Source organism: Euleptes europaea, chromosome 7 (assembly GCF_029931775.1).
Source record: "Euleptes europaea isolate rEulEur1 chromosome 7, rEulEur1.hap1, whole genome shotgun sequence".
NCBI classification, from domain to species: Eukaryota; Metazoa; Chordata; class Lepidosauria; order Squamata; family Sphaerodactylidae; genus Euleptes; species Euleptes europaea.
In genome coordinates, this window is record NC_079318.1 from 86035281 (window position 1) to 86052220 (window position 16940).

The 16940-nt window shown below is 48.4% G+C and overlaps 1 protein-coding gene across 1 annotated transcript in view; it reads right to left on the reverse strand.

Moving 5' to 3' along the window:
• PC (pyruvate carboxylase) overlaps positions 1-16940 on the reverse strand; it is a 327688-nt gene that overhangs the window by 268085 nt on the left and 42663 nt on the right. The window contains exon 7 of the mRNA XM_056852467.1: positions 15768-15886. Coding sequence (XP_056708445.1) covers positions 15768-15886 — 119 coding nt within the window. The remainder of the gene's footprint in view (positions 1-15767; positions 15887-16940) is intronic.

A 16940-nucleotide genomic window follows, 5' to 3' on the forward strand; every position in this document is an offset into this window, starting at 1 on the left:
CAAAGCAGCGTACAAGGTTCTCCCATTCTCAAAACAGCCCTGCAAGGTAGGCCTAGCTGAAAAAAATTTGACTGTCCCAAGCACACCCAACGAATTTCATGGCAGTATTTGAACATGGATCTCACAGATCCTAGTCGGGCACTCGATCACCACCATGCCGTAAGTATGACTAGTCGCCGCCTTTCCCTGCCACAAAAGTGGTACTGCTCGGAATTGCAAAGAATGTGGGAAGGAGGCCACAGCCCTTGATGAAAGCCCGGTTTTCGCATGCATGAGGTCAAATTCAGGGTGTTTTCAGCCAAAACAGAGAGATGGGAGAAGACCTCCCTCCCTCATTCGGTTGCCCCCCAAAACAAGCCAAAGGGAGCAGACCAATCAGATACACACCCAGTGCTGTGGAAGAGAACCTGCAGGTCCCGGATTCGATCCTCAGCATCTCCATTCCCATGATCTCATACTGCTAGTGTCAGGCAAAGCCTTTCTCTGCTGAGGACCCTGGAGAGCTACTGCTCCAGCTTGGTAAAAGGCAGCTTCTGATGTGTCGCTCAGCCGGTATGCCCAGTTCCACCCCTTGGGCAGAGGATGGGTTTTTCATCAGCACCACCAAAATCCTGGGGAGGGGAGGGGGAGAAATCCTCCATTCACTGCTGTCACTGTGATCATGATAAGGTGCTGCAAGGAGGTAAGAACTCCAGGAATTCGCTACTTACTTAAGTTCAGACACATTTCCCAGCGTGCTGTAGTGATTAAGAGCGGTGGTTTGGAGTGGTGGACTCTGATCTGGAGAACCGGGTTTGATTCCCCACTCCTCCACACAAACATAGGAGGCTAATTTGATGAACTGGATTTGTTTCCCCACTCCTACACACGAAGCTGGCTGGGTGACCTTGGGCTAGTCACAGCTCTCTCAGCCCCACCCACCTCACAGGGTGTCTGTTGTGGGGAGGGGAAGGGAAGGTGATTGTAAGCCGGTTTGAGTCTCCCTTAAGTGGAAGAGAAAGTCGGCATATAAAAACCAACTACTCCTCCTCCTCTTCCTCTTCTTCCTCTTCTGAAACCCTAGAAATCAATGTCCTCCAAAACGTCCTATCATTAACTGCCTTGCTCAGGTCTTTCAAACTGACTTTAGTGACTTCCTTGATAGAGTCAATCCATCCCATGTGGGGTCTTCTTTCCCTACTTCCCTGAATTTCCCCTAGCATTGCTGCCTTTTCCAATGAGTCTTTTCTTCTCATGATGTGTCCAACGCGTTTTGGGAGAAATCAGGCTTGAATTCATATAGAACCCACTTATTTGTCTTTTTGGCAGTCTGCAGTGTTGGTAATATCTCCTCCAACATCACATTGCAAATGAATCAATTGTCTTCATTGTCCAACTTTTACACTCACACATAGTAATAAGGAATTACCATAGTATGGATTCTCTTGATCTTGGTCTCTGGCAATTACCTATTTATAACTAGCACAAATTTGAACAAATGGAGTATTTAAATAAATGCTCTTACTCAAAACGTTTTTGATTTCCTGGAGGCTAAAATAGACTCAGGTGGTCAGGCCAGGCTACAGGTTAGGAAGTTTGTTTTTTATGAGGATAGCACTCATTCTCGTTCATTTCTTGACAACCATCCCAGGGAACACAACAGCCCCACTTAGTGAGGCTAAAGACACATCATAGAGTTGGAAGCGACCACCAGGGTCATCTGGTCTAGCCCCCTACACAATGCAGGAAATTCACAACTACCTCCCACCACCCTCTGTGACCCCTATTCCATGGCCAGAAGGTGCCCAAGATGTCCTCCATCTCATCATCTGCCTAAGGTCATAGAATCAGCATTGCTGACAGATGGCCATCTAGCCTCTGCTTAAAAACCTCCAGGGAAGGAGAGCTCACCACCTCCTGAGGAAGCCTGTTCCACTGAGGAACTGCTCTAACTGTTAGAAAATTCTTCCTAATGTTTAGAAGGAAACTCTTTTGATTTAATTTCAACCCACTGGTTCTGGTCCGACTTTCTGGGGCAGAAAACAACTCGGCACCACCGTCTATGTGACAGCCCTTCAAGTACTTGAAGATGGTTATCATATCCCCTCTCAGTCTTCTCTTCAGGCTAAACATACCCAGCTCCTTCAACCTTTTCTCATAGGACTTGGTCTCCAGACCCCTCACCATCTTTGTTGCCCTCCTCTGGACCCATTCCAGCTTGTCTACATCTTTCTGAAATTGTGGTGCCCAAAACTGAACACAATACTCTAGGTGAGGTCTAACCAGAGCAGCGTAAAGCAATACCATCACTTCACATGATCTGGAGACTATACTTCTGCGATCATGTGATCTGGAGATTATACTTCTGTTGTCCCATGCACGGAACTCTTACAGAAGCAACCGTGCAACACAAGGTATCTAGAAAGACAACGAGGAAGGCAAAACCACACAGGGAACAGATTCAGCATGCGCAACTGGTGTTAACTTTGCCCAAGGCCCCCTTGAGCAAAATCAGCTCTCCCCTGGATGGTTGCCACGGCCCTGTCTCTCCATCAAGGCCGGCGGCACCTCCCCTGGGCTCACCGGGTGCTCGAGACTCCTCTCCGCTCCCAAACATTATAAGAGCGGTGAAATATTAAAGCCGCCCTCACTCCCCCATCCCTTACCAATGAGCAGCCAGCGGAACTATTGATATGCGGCACAGGTCCTGGAAGAGGATCGGCAGCTCTGAACTCCAAAGGCCATTAGCAACACGCCTTCACAGAGACTTCCAAACTCCTGTTAACCAACTCATAAACCTTGAGCCCCAGAGCCGCAGCGCAGCGGACTAAGGCAGCCTCCACCGTCGAGCCAGTGTGTTCTCCGAGCTCTTGTGCCGTGACCCTTTCCCTCTGCTCTCACTCAGCAGGAAATTACAGTACGCAATTTCTCATTACATCACTCATTACTCCCCAAATTGTAACCTGGAGAACTAATGTCATGGGGTTGTTCACGTGCTGTTTCCAGGCGTGAGTTGGGGAGGGGGGAGGAGAGAGAAGTCGTAAAGAGAAGGAGGGAGGGGGAATCGCTGCCATTCCTGAACAGCTTCTTCTGGGATGGGTCTTGGATGATAAGAACATAAGAAAGGCCCTGCTGGATCAGACCCAGGCCCATCAAGTCCAGCAGTCTGTTCACACAGCGGCCAATCAGGGGCCCCTAGGAAGCCCACAAACGACTGCAGCAGCACCATCTTGCCTGTGTTCCACCACACCTAATATAACAGGCAAGCTCCTCTTATCCTGGAGAGAATAGGTCTGCATCATGTCTAGTAGCCATGAGTAGCCATCTCCTCCATGAGCATGTCCACTCCCCTCTTAAAGCCTGCCAAGTTGGCGGCCATCCCCACATCCTGGGGCAGGGAGTTCCACAGTTTGACTATGCGTTGTATGAAGAGATACTTCATTTTATCTGTTTTGAATCTCTTACCTTCCAGCTTCAGCAGATGACCCCGCGTTCTAGTATTATGAGAGAGGGAGAAAAGCTTCTCCCTGTCCACTGTCTCCAAACCATGCATAATTTTATAGACCTCTATCATGTCTCGCCTTAATGATTGGACAGACCCGGGACCCGAAAGCCACACGTTCTACCTAGAGGCATGCTTGCTGCACCGATCAAACCCTTCTTTTGCTACACCGTACGAGTACAGTTCAAAACATGGATTCAAGCAGCCAGGGGCCCACTTTGCACTTGAGGGCTTCAACATGGATGGCACATTCGATACTGGGCTGCCTACTTGAGCGTCATCATGCACGCAGTGTCCATAACCCTCCTGATGAGAGTGAAAGGTAGGCCAGGATCACCATCTTCACGTAGCCAAAATGAACGGGACACGGCGTCTTGGAGAAGGGCCGCAACTCAGAGGCAGATTGTGGCCTTTTATGCAAGGCTGCTTCCTTCACTGTCACACACACACAGAGACTGTTTCGGGGCTTTGCTTTGATTATGCATGCCTTTTCCAACCGTCAGAGGACTCCTCGCTCTCCCCGTGAGTTTTGCTCGTGTTTCCTGGACGCTGTTTCAGCCAACATCCAGAAAATGCGAGCAACATGTGCGGAAATGCACGGGGAAAGTGAGGCGACTTCTGACGGTCGGAAAAGGCATGCATAATCAAAGCAAAGCCCTGAAGCAGTGGGGGAGGGTGACAGTGAGGGAAACAGCCGTGCAGAAAAGGCCTGTGTCTTTTGCACATTTCAATGTATCAATTTTTCATCTCCAACTTCCTCCAGGGAGCTCAGGCTAGCACAAGTGGCTCTCCTCTCCTCCACTTGAACCTCACAACCAACCTAGAAATTATGCTTGGTCGAGAGAGAATGAATGGCCTTCATAGAGATTTGAACTCGAGTTTCCTTGGTCTTAGTGCAACACTGTAACCACTTACATCTCACTAGTCCTCATTGGGGTATTGCCTCTAATTTGCAGGTCCCAGGTTCAAATTCCACTTTAAAAGGATCTTGGTTGCGGGGCTTTCTCTTGCTGATGCAATGGAGAGCTATTGCCAGTCTGGGTAGAGCCAGCGTGCTGCGGCGCTGGACTAGGGTCTAGGAGCCCCAGGTTTAATCACCATTCTGCTGTGGAAGCTCACCGGATTAGAGGCGCTCCCTCTCGACCTAACCTACCCCACAGGGTTGTTGTTGCGATGACAAAATTGTTGGCAGAGGATGCCAAGTACGCAAAGAAAGGTCAGTCTCTATGCGTTGTGTGAAGAAATGCTTCTTTTATCAGTTTTGAATCTCTCCCCCTCCAGCTTCAGCAGATGACCCCGCGTTCTGGTATTATGAGAGAGGGAGAAAAGCTTCTCCCTGTCCACACTCTCCAAAGCGTGCATAATTTTATAGACCTCTATCATGTCTCCCCTTAATTTTATAGACTCTCTATTATGTCCCATCCCTTGAAATTCCTCGAAGGGCCCCAGCTTTTTACTACTGAACACACAACGCTGCTGTACACTGAATGAGATCATCAGTCCATCACGGTCAGCGTTGTTGGCTCAGACTGGCAGCAGCTCTCCGGGATTTCCAGCAGAGATCTTTCACATCACCTCTGACCTTTTTTACTGGAGATGCTGGGGATCGAACCTCGGACTCTGCATGCCAAGCAGGTGCTCTACCAATGAGCCACAGCTCCTCTCCGGCCTTACTGCTGCTTGTTTCTCCCTCTTCCAACCTGGGTGACATCAGCCGTAGCAGCACTAATAAAATGATGAATCATTTTGATTGCCGCTACGACAACTGTCATCACCTTGATCGGAGGAGAAGCGGCGCGGCAGAAAGCGACAAGGAACAAAACTTTGCTGTAAACAGTTGATAAACAGCCAGCTTGAATCGCTCCCCATTCATCACACCGTGGTGAATGCGCTTTCCTTGTCCCCGCACTGTCAGCGCCGCTGTTTTGAGAATGGCAATATAAGGCAGGCCGATATTGCGGATGAGCCATTAGTCCCAAAGCTAGTGCGGGTCCAAAGCCGGCCACCTCTGTGCCCAAATCTTGGCCCCTTCTCCCCCTCCCCAAGGCAAAGAGGGGACGGCAGAGGATACCCACGGATGCTCGTCTCGGACGGGTTCCCTCGGCAAACAAGGGCGGCTGGGATATCAACCTGGGAGCATATGTTCGGCGCATCCCAGGCAGCCCACAGACGGAAAGCGACTTAATCAGTCCTAATTAGGCATAACGTCTCCTCGCCCACAGGAGACTCCATTCTGCCAAGCCTCGTGCAAGTTCGGAATGCGAAAGAGTCATTGCCTCCAAGAACGAGACAAGGAAACGTGTCCTTCCCATCCCGTCCCCCAGGTCTGCCTCAAGGAGCACAGCTTCAGAGGACCTTTCTTCTTGGCTTTTTTCAGCAGGAGGGTGGCGGTGCTAGATGCGCACCTGGTACACATTCTGTCCGATGGTACAGGTGCAAACGCACCTGCAGGCAGCATGAGGAGGAGGAGCTGTGTGCCACGACTGCAGAAGCAGAATCGGTCATAGGAATGGCCTCCCAAAGAACCCTGACTCTCTCCCTCTTTCTAAAGAGAGAGCCAGCGTGGTGTAGTGGTTAAGAGCGGTGGTTTGGAGCAGTGGGCTCTGATCTGGAGAACCGGGTTTGATTCCCCACTCCTCCACATGAGCAGTGGAGGCTAATTTGGTGAACTGGATTTGTTTCCCCACTCCTGCACACGAAGCCAGCTGGGTGACCTTGGGCTAGTCACAGCTCTCTTAGAGCTCTCTCAGCCCCACCTACTTCACAGGGTGTCTGTTGTGGGGAGGGGAAGGGAAGGTAATTGTAAGCTGGTTTGATTCTTCCTTAGGTGGTAGAGAAAGACCAACTTATCTTCTTCTTACTCTTCTTCTTCCTCTTCAGCAGGTTTCCAGTCCTTGTGGCTGTAAACGTATGTTCACAAGTGCAGGGGCCGCATCTGGAGAAATCTCTCCTAAGCACTTCCAACGGCTGCAGCGGAGGCCCAATGGGGGCCTACAGAGCTCTTTCCCTCTCCCCTCCACTGACTGCCATAACCTGAATTCGGCAAAATAAGAGTATGCAAATAGGCCCAGGAGGACAGCATGGGCACTACATTTAAAATATTCTAAAATACGCATGACACAAAACGCCGTACGTGGAATTCAGTATGTGAAACTATCCCATCTACCAGCCAGCCTCCTCAACAATAAGAGATCTGTGACTGTTTTTCTTGTTTTAACTAAATGCAAATGGGAGGGGGGCTTTCCTTTGGGGAGCATTTAACTTTCTCTCCTGTAGTTTGTTCATTTAAATTCAAACCCCCTGCTCAGTTGCCCTGACCTGGATGGCCCAGAATAGCCTGATCTCGGAAGCTAAGTAGGATCGGCCCTGGTTAGTACTTGAATGGGAGACAACCAAGGAAGTCCAGGGGTGTTATACAGAAGAAGGCACTGGCAAACCACCTCTGCTAGCCTCTTCCCTTGAAAACCCTACAGGGCCGCCATAAGTCAGCTGTGACTTGATGGCCCTTTACAGACACACACACACACACACACACAAACACATGAACACATGAAGTTGCCTTATACTGAATCAGACCCTTGGTCCATCCAAGTCAGTATTGTCTACTCAGACCGGCAGCAGCTCTCCAGGGTCTCAGGCAGAGGTCTTTCACGCCCTCTACTTGCCTAGTCCCTTTTAACTGGATATGCCAGGGATTGAACCTGGGACCTTCTGCATGCCAAGCAGATGCTCTACCACTGAGCCACGGCCCCTCCCTCCTCTCTCTCAGTTGCTACTTGCCTGCGGTGTGGAGAAGGAAGAGCACAGGCATGAATTGGATCCCCGCCCGGTTTTCTTCTCCTACACGGAACAAACGGTTAGGGGAAATCTGGTCAGGCACAAGGGTGCAGGGGAAAGGGTTAAATCTCCCCCCCCCCATCAAATTAGCAGCCCTCCGCACATTTAGAGGAGGACGGGGGGACCAGGAGCTCAGCTGCGGGTCTCCCAGCATCAAATGCCGTTCGGTCTGACTGGCATTCAAATTTGTTAATTGCGACGGAGGGGAAAACAGGCATTCGTAATGCGCTGAAATCTGAATCTCAGAACTGGGGAAGCTTAGGCATGTTCTTTGACTAATTGTAAATATTTGGAGCGAGGTGCTCACTCGCACCACAGGCAGGCGACACCTCCCCACCGCCACCCCCCCTTCTCTGCAAATGGGGAAGCCACGAATGTAATGCCTCACAGACGATGGGGGGGTGGGGGCAAACTGGGCCTCAGGCAGCGGCTGAGCAAAAGCCTGAAACCCAACAAAGTTAATAGTTAAATGGAGGAACTCCCTGCCCCAGGATGTGGTGATGGCTGCCAACTTGGAAGGCTTTAAGAGGGGAGTGGACATGTTCATGCAGGAGAGGGCTATCCACAGCTATTAGTTAAAATGGATACTGGTCATGATGCATACCTCTTCTCTCCAGGATCAGAAGAGCGTGCCTATTATATTAGGTGCTGTGGAACACAGGCAGGACAATGCTGCTGTAGTGCTCTTGCTTGTGGGCTTCCTAGAGGCACCTGGTTGGCCACTGTGTGAACAGACTGCTGGACTTAATGGGCCTTGGTCTAATCCAGCTTGGCCTTTCTTATGTTCTTTTGTTCTAAAGACTAGCTGGAATGTGTCCAGAGTAGGGAAACAAAGATGGTGAATGGTCTGGAGACCATCCTATGAGAAAAGGCTGAAGGAGCTCCGTATGTTTCACCCGGAGAGGAGACAACGGAGAGGTGACATGATAACCGTATTCAAGTACTTGAAGGGCTGTCATATAGAGGATGGTGCAGAGTCAGACCAGAACTAACGGGTTGAAATTAAATCAAAAGAGTTTCCAGCTAAACATTAGGAAGAACTTCCTGACAGTTAGAGAGGTTCCTCTGTGGAACAGGCTTCCTCAGGAGGTGGAGGTCTCTCCTCTTCAGAGAGTTTTAAGCAGAGGCTAGATAGCCATCTGACAGCAATGCTGATTCTGTGAACTTAGGCAGATCATGAGAGGGAGGGCAGGAAAGGTTGTGTCAGTGCTCGGTTTTCGTGGCGCTTTCTTACATGCCCAGGGAAATGTCGATCACCACTTTGGGGTCAGGAAGCAGTTTTCCTCCAGGCCAGATTGGCTGAAGATCCTGGAGTGGGTTTGTGTTGTTGTTGTTTTGCCATCTTCTGGGCATGAAGTAGGAGTCAAGGGGTGTGTGGGAGGAAGTAGTTATGAATTTCCTGCATTGCGCAGGGGGTTGGACTAGATGACCTTGGAGGTCCCCTTCCAACTCTATGTTTCTATGATTCTACATTTCTGAAACAACTGCTCTGGACCCCCAGGCAAAGCCCAAGCTTTATATTCCATCCAGGTCAAGGGGAGGGCAGGTTCCCTGGGGAGGGGCTATGGCTCAGTGGCAGAGCATCTGCTTGGCATGCAGGCGATCCCATGTTCAATCTCCGGCATCTCCAGGCAGTAGGTGATGTGAAAGACCTCCACCTGAGACCCTGGAGAGCCACTGCAATCCTGAGTGAACAAGACTGACCTTGATGGTCAAATAGTCTGATTTAGTATAAGAGCAGCTTCACGTGCGTTCACGCTGGAGCCTTAAAACTCATCTCTGCCCATGGAATGCTCCAGGGTTGTTGTTTTTTAAAAGCACTTTTCCATTCTGCCCTTCCTCCGAGGAGCTCACAATTCTCCCCCCTCCTCTATTTCGTCCTCACAGCAACCCTGTGAGGTAGGCTGGGCTGAAAGAGAGAACAGCCAGCCCAAAGCGAGCTTCAGGCCAACCCAATACATAACCAGGACGGCTCACCGCCTGTGACAGTGAGAGACAATTCCATGGGTTCCGGGCCCTACTTCTCCCCACAGCCGATTCCAACACCTTGAAGCTGTTTGTCCAGCCCTGCTGAACGACCTTGGGAGGGGGAAGTCTCGGCACTCACCTTCCAGACAGGGCTGGGTGTGCGCCTCTGAAAGAAAATTAAAATTCTACACCCAGACAATTAAAATACCGATCGGTGGATTAATTGGGTTTATTTGCATAATATATTCCGCCCCCCCCACTTCTGTTTTTAAATAACTCACTAATGGTTTTGCTAGTCCTGGGGAAGGCGCTGCAAAGCTGACCCCCCCCCCCGCCCAAGAAACAAAAAAAGCTGTGGTCTGGTTCTTCCTGAAGCAGGAAACCTGCGTCTAAGCTCAACGACTTGAGACTGCAGAGGTGACTGGATGCAGCTTCACCCCGCCCCCAAAACACCTGATCACAGAAATGTAGATGACAAGAAGAAAGGGTTGTAGATAACCCTGAGATGCTTGTTTTCTGTGTGCAGAGAAGTTTCTGCAAGGAGATGCATTTATCATCCAGACTTCATAGGCAGGAAATCCTAGGAAAGCTGGTTTATTTGGAAATATACAACAATTTGCAGAAGCTAGAACACTTAGAAGGACTCTAATGGGGATGCAGGTTACAGAGGATCGTATATAAAGAAGAAAGGCTACAAAGTCAGGCCACCCCTGATTGCTAGGGTAACCGTTCAGTTCTCACAGACGTTAGACTACACAACTCTCAAAGTATTAGCATAACAGTAGCGACCTTGGGTAGCACCTGGCTTAACCACAATACTCCGTTCACAGGCCAGACTAGTCCTGACGTTAGGTTCCTCTCCGCCCCAACACAAAGTTGTCTGGGGATATATACCACTGAAACACGGACCTGTGGTGTTGGAGAAGAGTGTTACGGATACCGTGGACAGCAAAAACAACAACAACCCAAATCAGTGGGCTATAGATCAAATCAAGGCTGAACTGACCCTAGAAGCTAAAACGATTAAACTGAAACTGTCATAATTTGGTCACATTATGAAAAGACAAGAGTCAGTGAAAAAGACAACCATGCTAGGAAAAGTTGAAGGCAGCAGGAAAAGAGGAAGATCCAACAAGAGATGGATTGGCTCAATAAAAGAAGCAAGGGCCCTCCGTTTGCAAGACCTGAGCAAGGTTGTTAAGGATAGGACGTTTGGGAGGACACTGATTCATAGGGTCTCCATGAGTCAGAAGCGACTTGACAGCACTTAACACACACACACAACACAGACCTAGCCCTTAGTCAGCCATCCTCCTGAGATTTCAGCCCCCTCTGCTTGCCTGCTTTTCAATATACCGTCACCACCATAAGGACTAGAAGTTTACCACTACTTTGTGAACGACAGAGATTTTCAGGGGTGTTCAGCTATATGCTCGAGACTACATTCCAGCGGCCTGTGGACTGCATTATAGACACAGCCCTTTTGACAAAGCGGGGCTAGCAGGGGTGGAGGGGTAAACACGTTGAAAGATCGGGGTTCCTCATCTCGAAGCCCTAACAGCCAGGCTTCTGGGTCTCCCTTTTTGGGGTGGCCCAAGGATTGTTTGGCCTTTGGCAGCAAAGGATCCTGGGGCCATTCTGGGGAGCCCCTCTGGGGGCCCAGAGTCAGTCAGATCCCCCCCCCGAGATATACCCGGGTGCCGGAGCCGTATTTTATATCCGCGACAGGTGTCCGGCATCGAAGAGACTCCGCTGCGCCGTTAACTCTGCTGGAAACAAGCCGTCACTTGCGTCCCCTGCTTTTCCCCCATACGTGCTTAATTCATAATGACAGCGATAACGACCTAACATTTATTACCGAGCCCAGCGCGATGAGGCTGTAAAGTGTGCTAATATATGCTCGGCTGTATATTCTGGAAACCTGAGCAAAAACAGCAAAAACAAAAAAACAGAACGGTTTTTTACCATGAAGGATAACAGAGGAGTTGCAGCTGCACCAGGGACCGGGGGTGGGGTTCATCTTGCAACGGCCAATAATCAGACATAGCATGGATTGTTTTTTTTTTTATATAGATTTTATTGGATTTTATACTAAAAATTTTCCATTGCATTATACAACATCTATGACAATATAAAATTTCAATTCTAACCTAAAGTTGTTATAGTTCCATAACATATAATAAAGAAAAAAAAGAAAAAAAAAGAAATGGAAAATTTTGACTTCCCCTTCACCTCTATCTTCCTCTTAATAAAAAGTTCATCTCGTCGTAGTTAATCTAATCTTAATAAACTATCAATATCCTGTATAAAAAAAACCATAATCTGTTAGTAAATATAATTATGCTTATTCATTATAAAAGAAACCAAAAATAATCCTCTGGATCAGATTAGAAAATATTCTTCCATTCTTCCCAATTTTAACTCATATTCACAATAATGCATCCACGCCTCCCATTCCCCCAGAAACCGAACGTCATTTTCTTCATTTAGAAGAAAATGAGTTTTGCCATTTCTGCCACTTCAAACATTTTAACAATCCAGTCTTTTTTCTCAAGAATTTCTAGCCCTTTATTCCCAAAATGATGTCTTAATCTTAATTCCACTACATCATTAATAGCCATGCCACCCGTCCACACTATCAAAGCCTTTGGATCCAGCAATCATGTTTAAATCAATCCTTTAACCATGGTCTAATACTTCCTTCTGTAACTGAAATAGGCCAGTCAGGTATGGGAACAGGATTTCTTTGTTCTCTCTCATTTCCTCAGACAGGATACGTATCCAAAAATAACTCTTTCTGGGCTTCATCTCCATCGTGGCTTCAATCTGTATTCCTTGACCTGCTCTCTTCTTCCTTATATCCACACGTCGTTCCATGACTTTTTTAAATGAAAAGTCTATTTCTTGTATGTCTGATCTCCTTATCGCCGGCTGGTTGCTTTCTTGAACTTCTGTCTTCTTCTTTGTATCCTTGTATTCTTCCATGACTTTTTGGGCAGAAGAGTCCATTGCTTGTATGTCTGTATTTGTGGTCATCGTTTGAATTTTCAAGACTTTTATGTCTTCTATAACCAGATCCAACTTCTGATTGCCTACCTGTGATGATTGGTCAAGAGTCGTCATCATTGAAATCAGTTGAGCCATCTGTGTTGAAATCTGTTTTAATTGTTTAATTGTCGCCTCAGAATGTTTAGCAAGCATGTCCTGTATTTTTTTTTCCATGTTTGAATTCTGTAAAATTCCCTTTGATTTCATAGGAGCAGGGCTATGTATTAAGCCAAAAGAAGCTGGTAAAATACATGTGCACAGACAGCGCCTTTAAAGTTCTAATTAAAAGATAATAATTCAAACATCAGCCTTATAATTTTTTCGGGTTGAAAAGAGTCGAAATTGGCTCTAGAATTGCGTTTTAAAGTTTTGAAATACCAGTGAGTTTTTTTCGGTCGCTCTAGGTCGGGCTGATCAGGAAGTATACAGGAAGTTGCTAGTGCCGTGGACCTTCTACCGCCTCTTCTCGATGGTTGTTCCTTCAGGAATGATTTCCAAGTAACTCGAGTGCGACGCGTAATCGGTCCTACAACTACTTCCTGTTATTTTAGTTCCGGTGATAGATAGGTTGTTATAGAGGGTCTTCCGTTCCTGGCGCTCCCTTACTGCAAACGTGGCAGGATATTCTTCGCCGGAAAATCAGGAAGAAAAATCACCCTCCCCTTCCCTTGGACCCATTGGTGATAGTTCTTGTCAATCAAAAGGTATCCTTCCGACTCTTTATTATGGTTTAGGCTGATCGGATTGATAAGGCTCCTGTCGCTAATCCCGATGGCTAACTCAGATCAAACTTTTTCAGTTCAGATTAAGGAGGAATGGGGGTCCCAGAAATATTCTTATCAGCCCCCCGTCTGTTCAAGTTTCCAGTAAGTAGACGAAGAGTTCTTTTGTACTCACTTGGGTGTCAAGAGGTGAGGTTCTTTTCTTTATGTAGTCCTTATGTTGGTATTAAGGTGGTGGAGGGTGGAGCTTGATGCCTAAGTTGCGTTTTGGCGATGTCCTTCCCTAGTGCCCTCGCAGGACCGGCGTCCAGGACTCCGAGGGGCTTAAAAAGCCCCCTCAGAGTACCTAGGAGGTCAAACCGCGTTTGCGGGCTGCAGGGAATTCCTGCTTTCCAACCCACTTGCAAGGGTCGGATTGGGGTATCTATGTACCCCAGAAATAACGCAAACTTGGATTTCTCCCAGGACAGCCTGGGGAAATGGAGTGCTCTCCCCAGCAGCACCACCGGAAGTCCAGACATAGCATGGATTGTGAGCCCTTAGTTAGCAACTTTTTTTTTGTTTTATTTTATCAGTGTACCTAGATTCTGTCCTTTGCAATGCCCTGAGTTTGTGCCTTGTAGAAATAAAGTTTGTTTAACTTGAGAGAGTCTGCACAAGCCCTTACCCACCTACGGCTGCTTGGTGCGCTACAAAGAGATACCCCTGTGAGGTTGTCTTTGGGCAACTCACGTGAGAGAGAGGGGGCTGGATTTTACCCGAAGCGGCGGCGGCAATAAAGGAAGGGGGGCAAAACAGTAGCTCGTCTTGCCCCACAACGTGACAGATACCACGACAGCTAGCTTTCTCCCTATCACCTTTTTATCCTGCCCTTCCTCCAACGAGCTGAGGGCAGGGCAGCATATACGGCTCCCTTTGAAATGTGGTGTTGGAGGAGAGTGTTACGGATACCGTGGACTGCCCAAAAAACAAATCAGAGGGTTCTAGATCAAATCAAGCCTGAACTGACCCTACAAGCTAATTGTCTACCTTTAAACTAGTTCTCTCTCCATTTCTTCTTTCCCAGGGTTGGGCTGGTTCTCTCCTTGAAATAGTATAAGTACAGGGTAATATGAAGAAAGCTGATAGGAAGTAAGTAGATTCTTTTGAAATGTGGTGTTGGAGGAGTACGTTACGGATACCCTGGACTGCCCAAAAAACAAATCAGAGGGTTCTAGATCAAATCAAGCCTGAACTGACCCTAGAAGCTAAAATGACTAAACTGAGGCTATGGTACTTTGGTCACATTATGAGAAGACAAGAGTCACTGGAAAAGACACTCATGTCAGGAAAAGTTGGAGGCAGCAGGAAAAAAGGAAGACCCAAAAAGAAATGGGTCGACTCTATAAAGGAAGCCACGGCCCTCAATTCGCAAGACCTGAGCAAGGCTGTTAAGGATAGGATGTTTTGGAGGACATTGATTCATAGGGTCACCATGAGTCGAAGAGACTCGACGGCACTTAACACACACACACAAACCCCATTTTATTATCACAGCGACCCTGTGAGGTAGGTAACCTGGCCCAAGGTGAGCTTCATGGTGGGGGTGGGATTTAAACCTGGATCTCCCGACTCCTGCTCAGACACTCTTAACACTACACCCCACTGGCGAGACACAGAAACAGTCTGATTCAATATCAGGCAGCACGGCACAATCGTCGTGGAACTAAGAGAATTGTTATTCCTCTGCAGGTCTAGACTGACTCATCTCCCGTTTCACAAAAGACCTCTTAAAACTCGCCTCTTCTGTCGTGCTTTTCCTGACCATTTTCCCCTCCTCCTTCTCCCGCCCAGTAGGCTCCTCAACGATTTCAAATCTACTTCACCCTTTCATTCCTCTCCTCTGTCCTTATGCAGACACACATCTCTCTTCCCCACACACAGCACTCCAGGTAATAGCCAGAGAGGGCCGGAAAAGCCAGAAACAGCACTGGAAGAAGGTCTCGAGCCCAGTAATAGGGCCCTCGAGCACTGTTGGAAGAGTGGCAATATCTAACATGCAAAGGAACTGAGAAGAAGACCCAGCAGGGTGCGGGCAGGTCAGCTAGTTATGGCTGTAAGGGTGGAGACCTTCCCACCCTTTTTTCACACCTCTGGTCTGTCCTTAGACTGACATTCTTAGGGGACAATTTCCTCCTTCTTCTCAGAAGTCATTCTACCCTCTCTCTCCCTCCTTAGCTAGATAGACAGCTGGAGGCTCCGTCTCTCAGCTTTCCTAGCCTAAAATGTAGTTCCTCCAATAAAGGCAATAAAGGCAATCAGTGAGTCTGACCCTTCTCTGCATACTCAGCATACTCTGCCAAAAAGTATAACACTTAACTCTTCCCCAACAGGAAAACAACTTCATCTGCCTAAGCCCTTCCTTTCCTTTTGTTTCTAGGTCACTCTAGCATGCAAAATGCATTGTTGGCCAACGGGTGGCTGAATGGAACTTCCATGTTCAGAGGCAGTGTATTTCTCAATAACAGTTGCAGGAAAACAACAGCAGGGGGCAACACTGGCCTGCTCAGAGGTTCTGGATTGGCCACTGTGGGGTAACAGGATGTGGGATTGGATGGTCCCACCTCGGCCTGATCCAGCAGGACTCTTCTTAGGTTCTTGACTGGCTTTTATGCTCACGTTCAAATTTAACGCCTCGCCCGCCCAGCAGGGGTGCCGCAGCTGTCACTTACTCCGTGATTTCTTCCGTCACAGTGTGCTCCACTTGGAGCCGAGAGTTGACCTCGATGAAGTAATGCTTGCCGTGTTTGTCCACCAGGAATTCCACTGTGCCGGCATTCTCGTACCCAACCTGCAAAGAGGAAGGCAGCCGCATGAGTGTTTGCAGAAGCCCAGCAGGATGGCAGAGGCTAGCAAAGGCTCCGGTTCCCAAATTAAGCCAGACCAGGTGGTGGCAGATTAACGCAGGTTGCAGTTTATCCATAAATATATCCCAGTATCTGTTACTGATAGGCAGGGGAGAGAATCATAGGATCATAGAGTTGGGACCACTAGGGTCATCTAGTCCAACCCCCTGCACAATGCAGGAAATTCACAACTACCTCCCCCACACACACCCAGTGACCCCTTCTCCATGCCCAGACGATGGCCAAGGTGCCCTCCCTCTCATGAACTGCTTAAGGTCATAGAATCAGCATTGCTGACAGAGGGCCATCTAACCTCTTCTTTAAAACCTCCATGGAAGGAGAGCTTACCACCTCCAGAGGGAAGCCTGTTCCACTGAGGAACCGCTCTGTTAGAAAATTCTGTTAGAGCGGTTCCCCAGTGGAACAGGCTTCCTCGGGAGGTGGTGGGCTCTCCTTCCATGGTGATTCTATGACCTGAGGCAGAGAATGAGAGGGAGGGCATCTTGGCTATCTTCTGGCCATGGAGTAGGGGTCCCTGGGGGTGGGGTGGGTGAGGTAGTTGTGAATTTCCTGCATTGTGCAGGGTGTTGGACTAGATGACCCTAGTGGTCCCTTCCAACTCTATGGTTCTATGATTCTATTCTATGATTCTATTTAGGAGCATGTAGTTCTCAGATGGAGCTGCCATTCTTTATGCCTACTAACTTGGCTACCACCAACAAGAGACGGCTTTGCGGTTCAGGGCAGGATTTGGACTTGGGATGTGTGGATGAGCAGAGAGAGAGAGCCCTCCGGGGGTAACACCCACCCCTTGGCTTCCAGTTTGATTAGGGAAACCCATCAAATCTCAACTGGATCTGCTTGCTGGCAGTGCAATACGGCACGCAAGCCAACCGCGATAGGTAGAATACACCATACGCTGCACCAGGCACGCTTATGGTCTTAATGTAATTGAGACCCGCAAACATGTCTTTTTATACTGCCCTCTCTATCATGAGT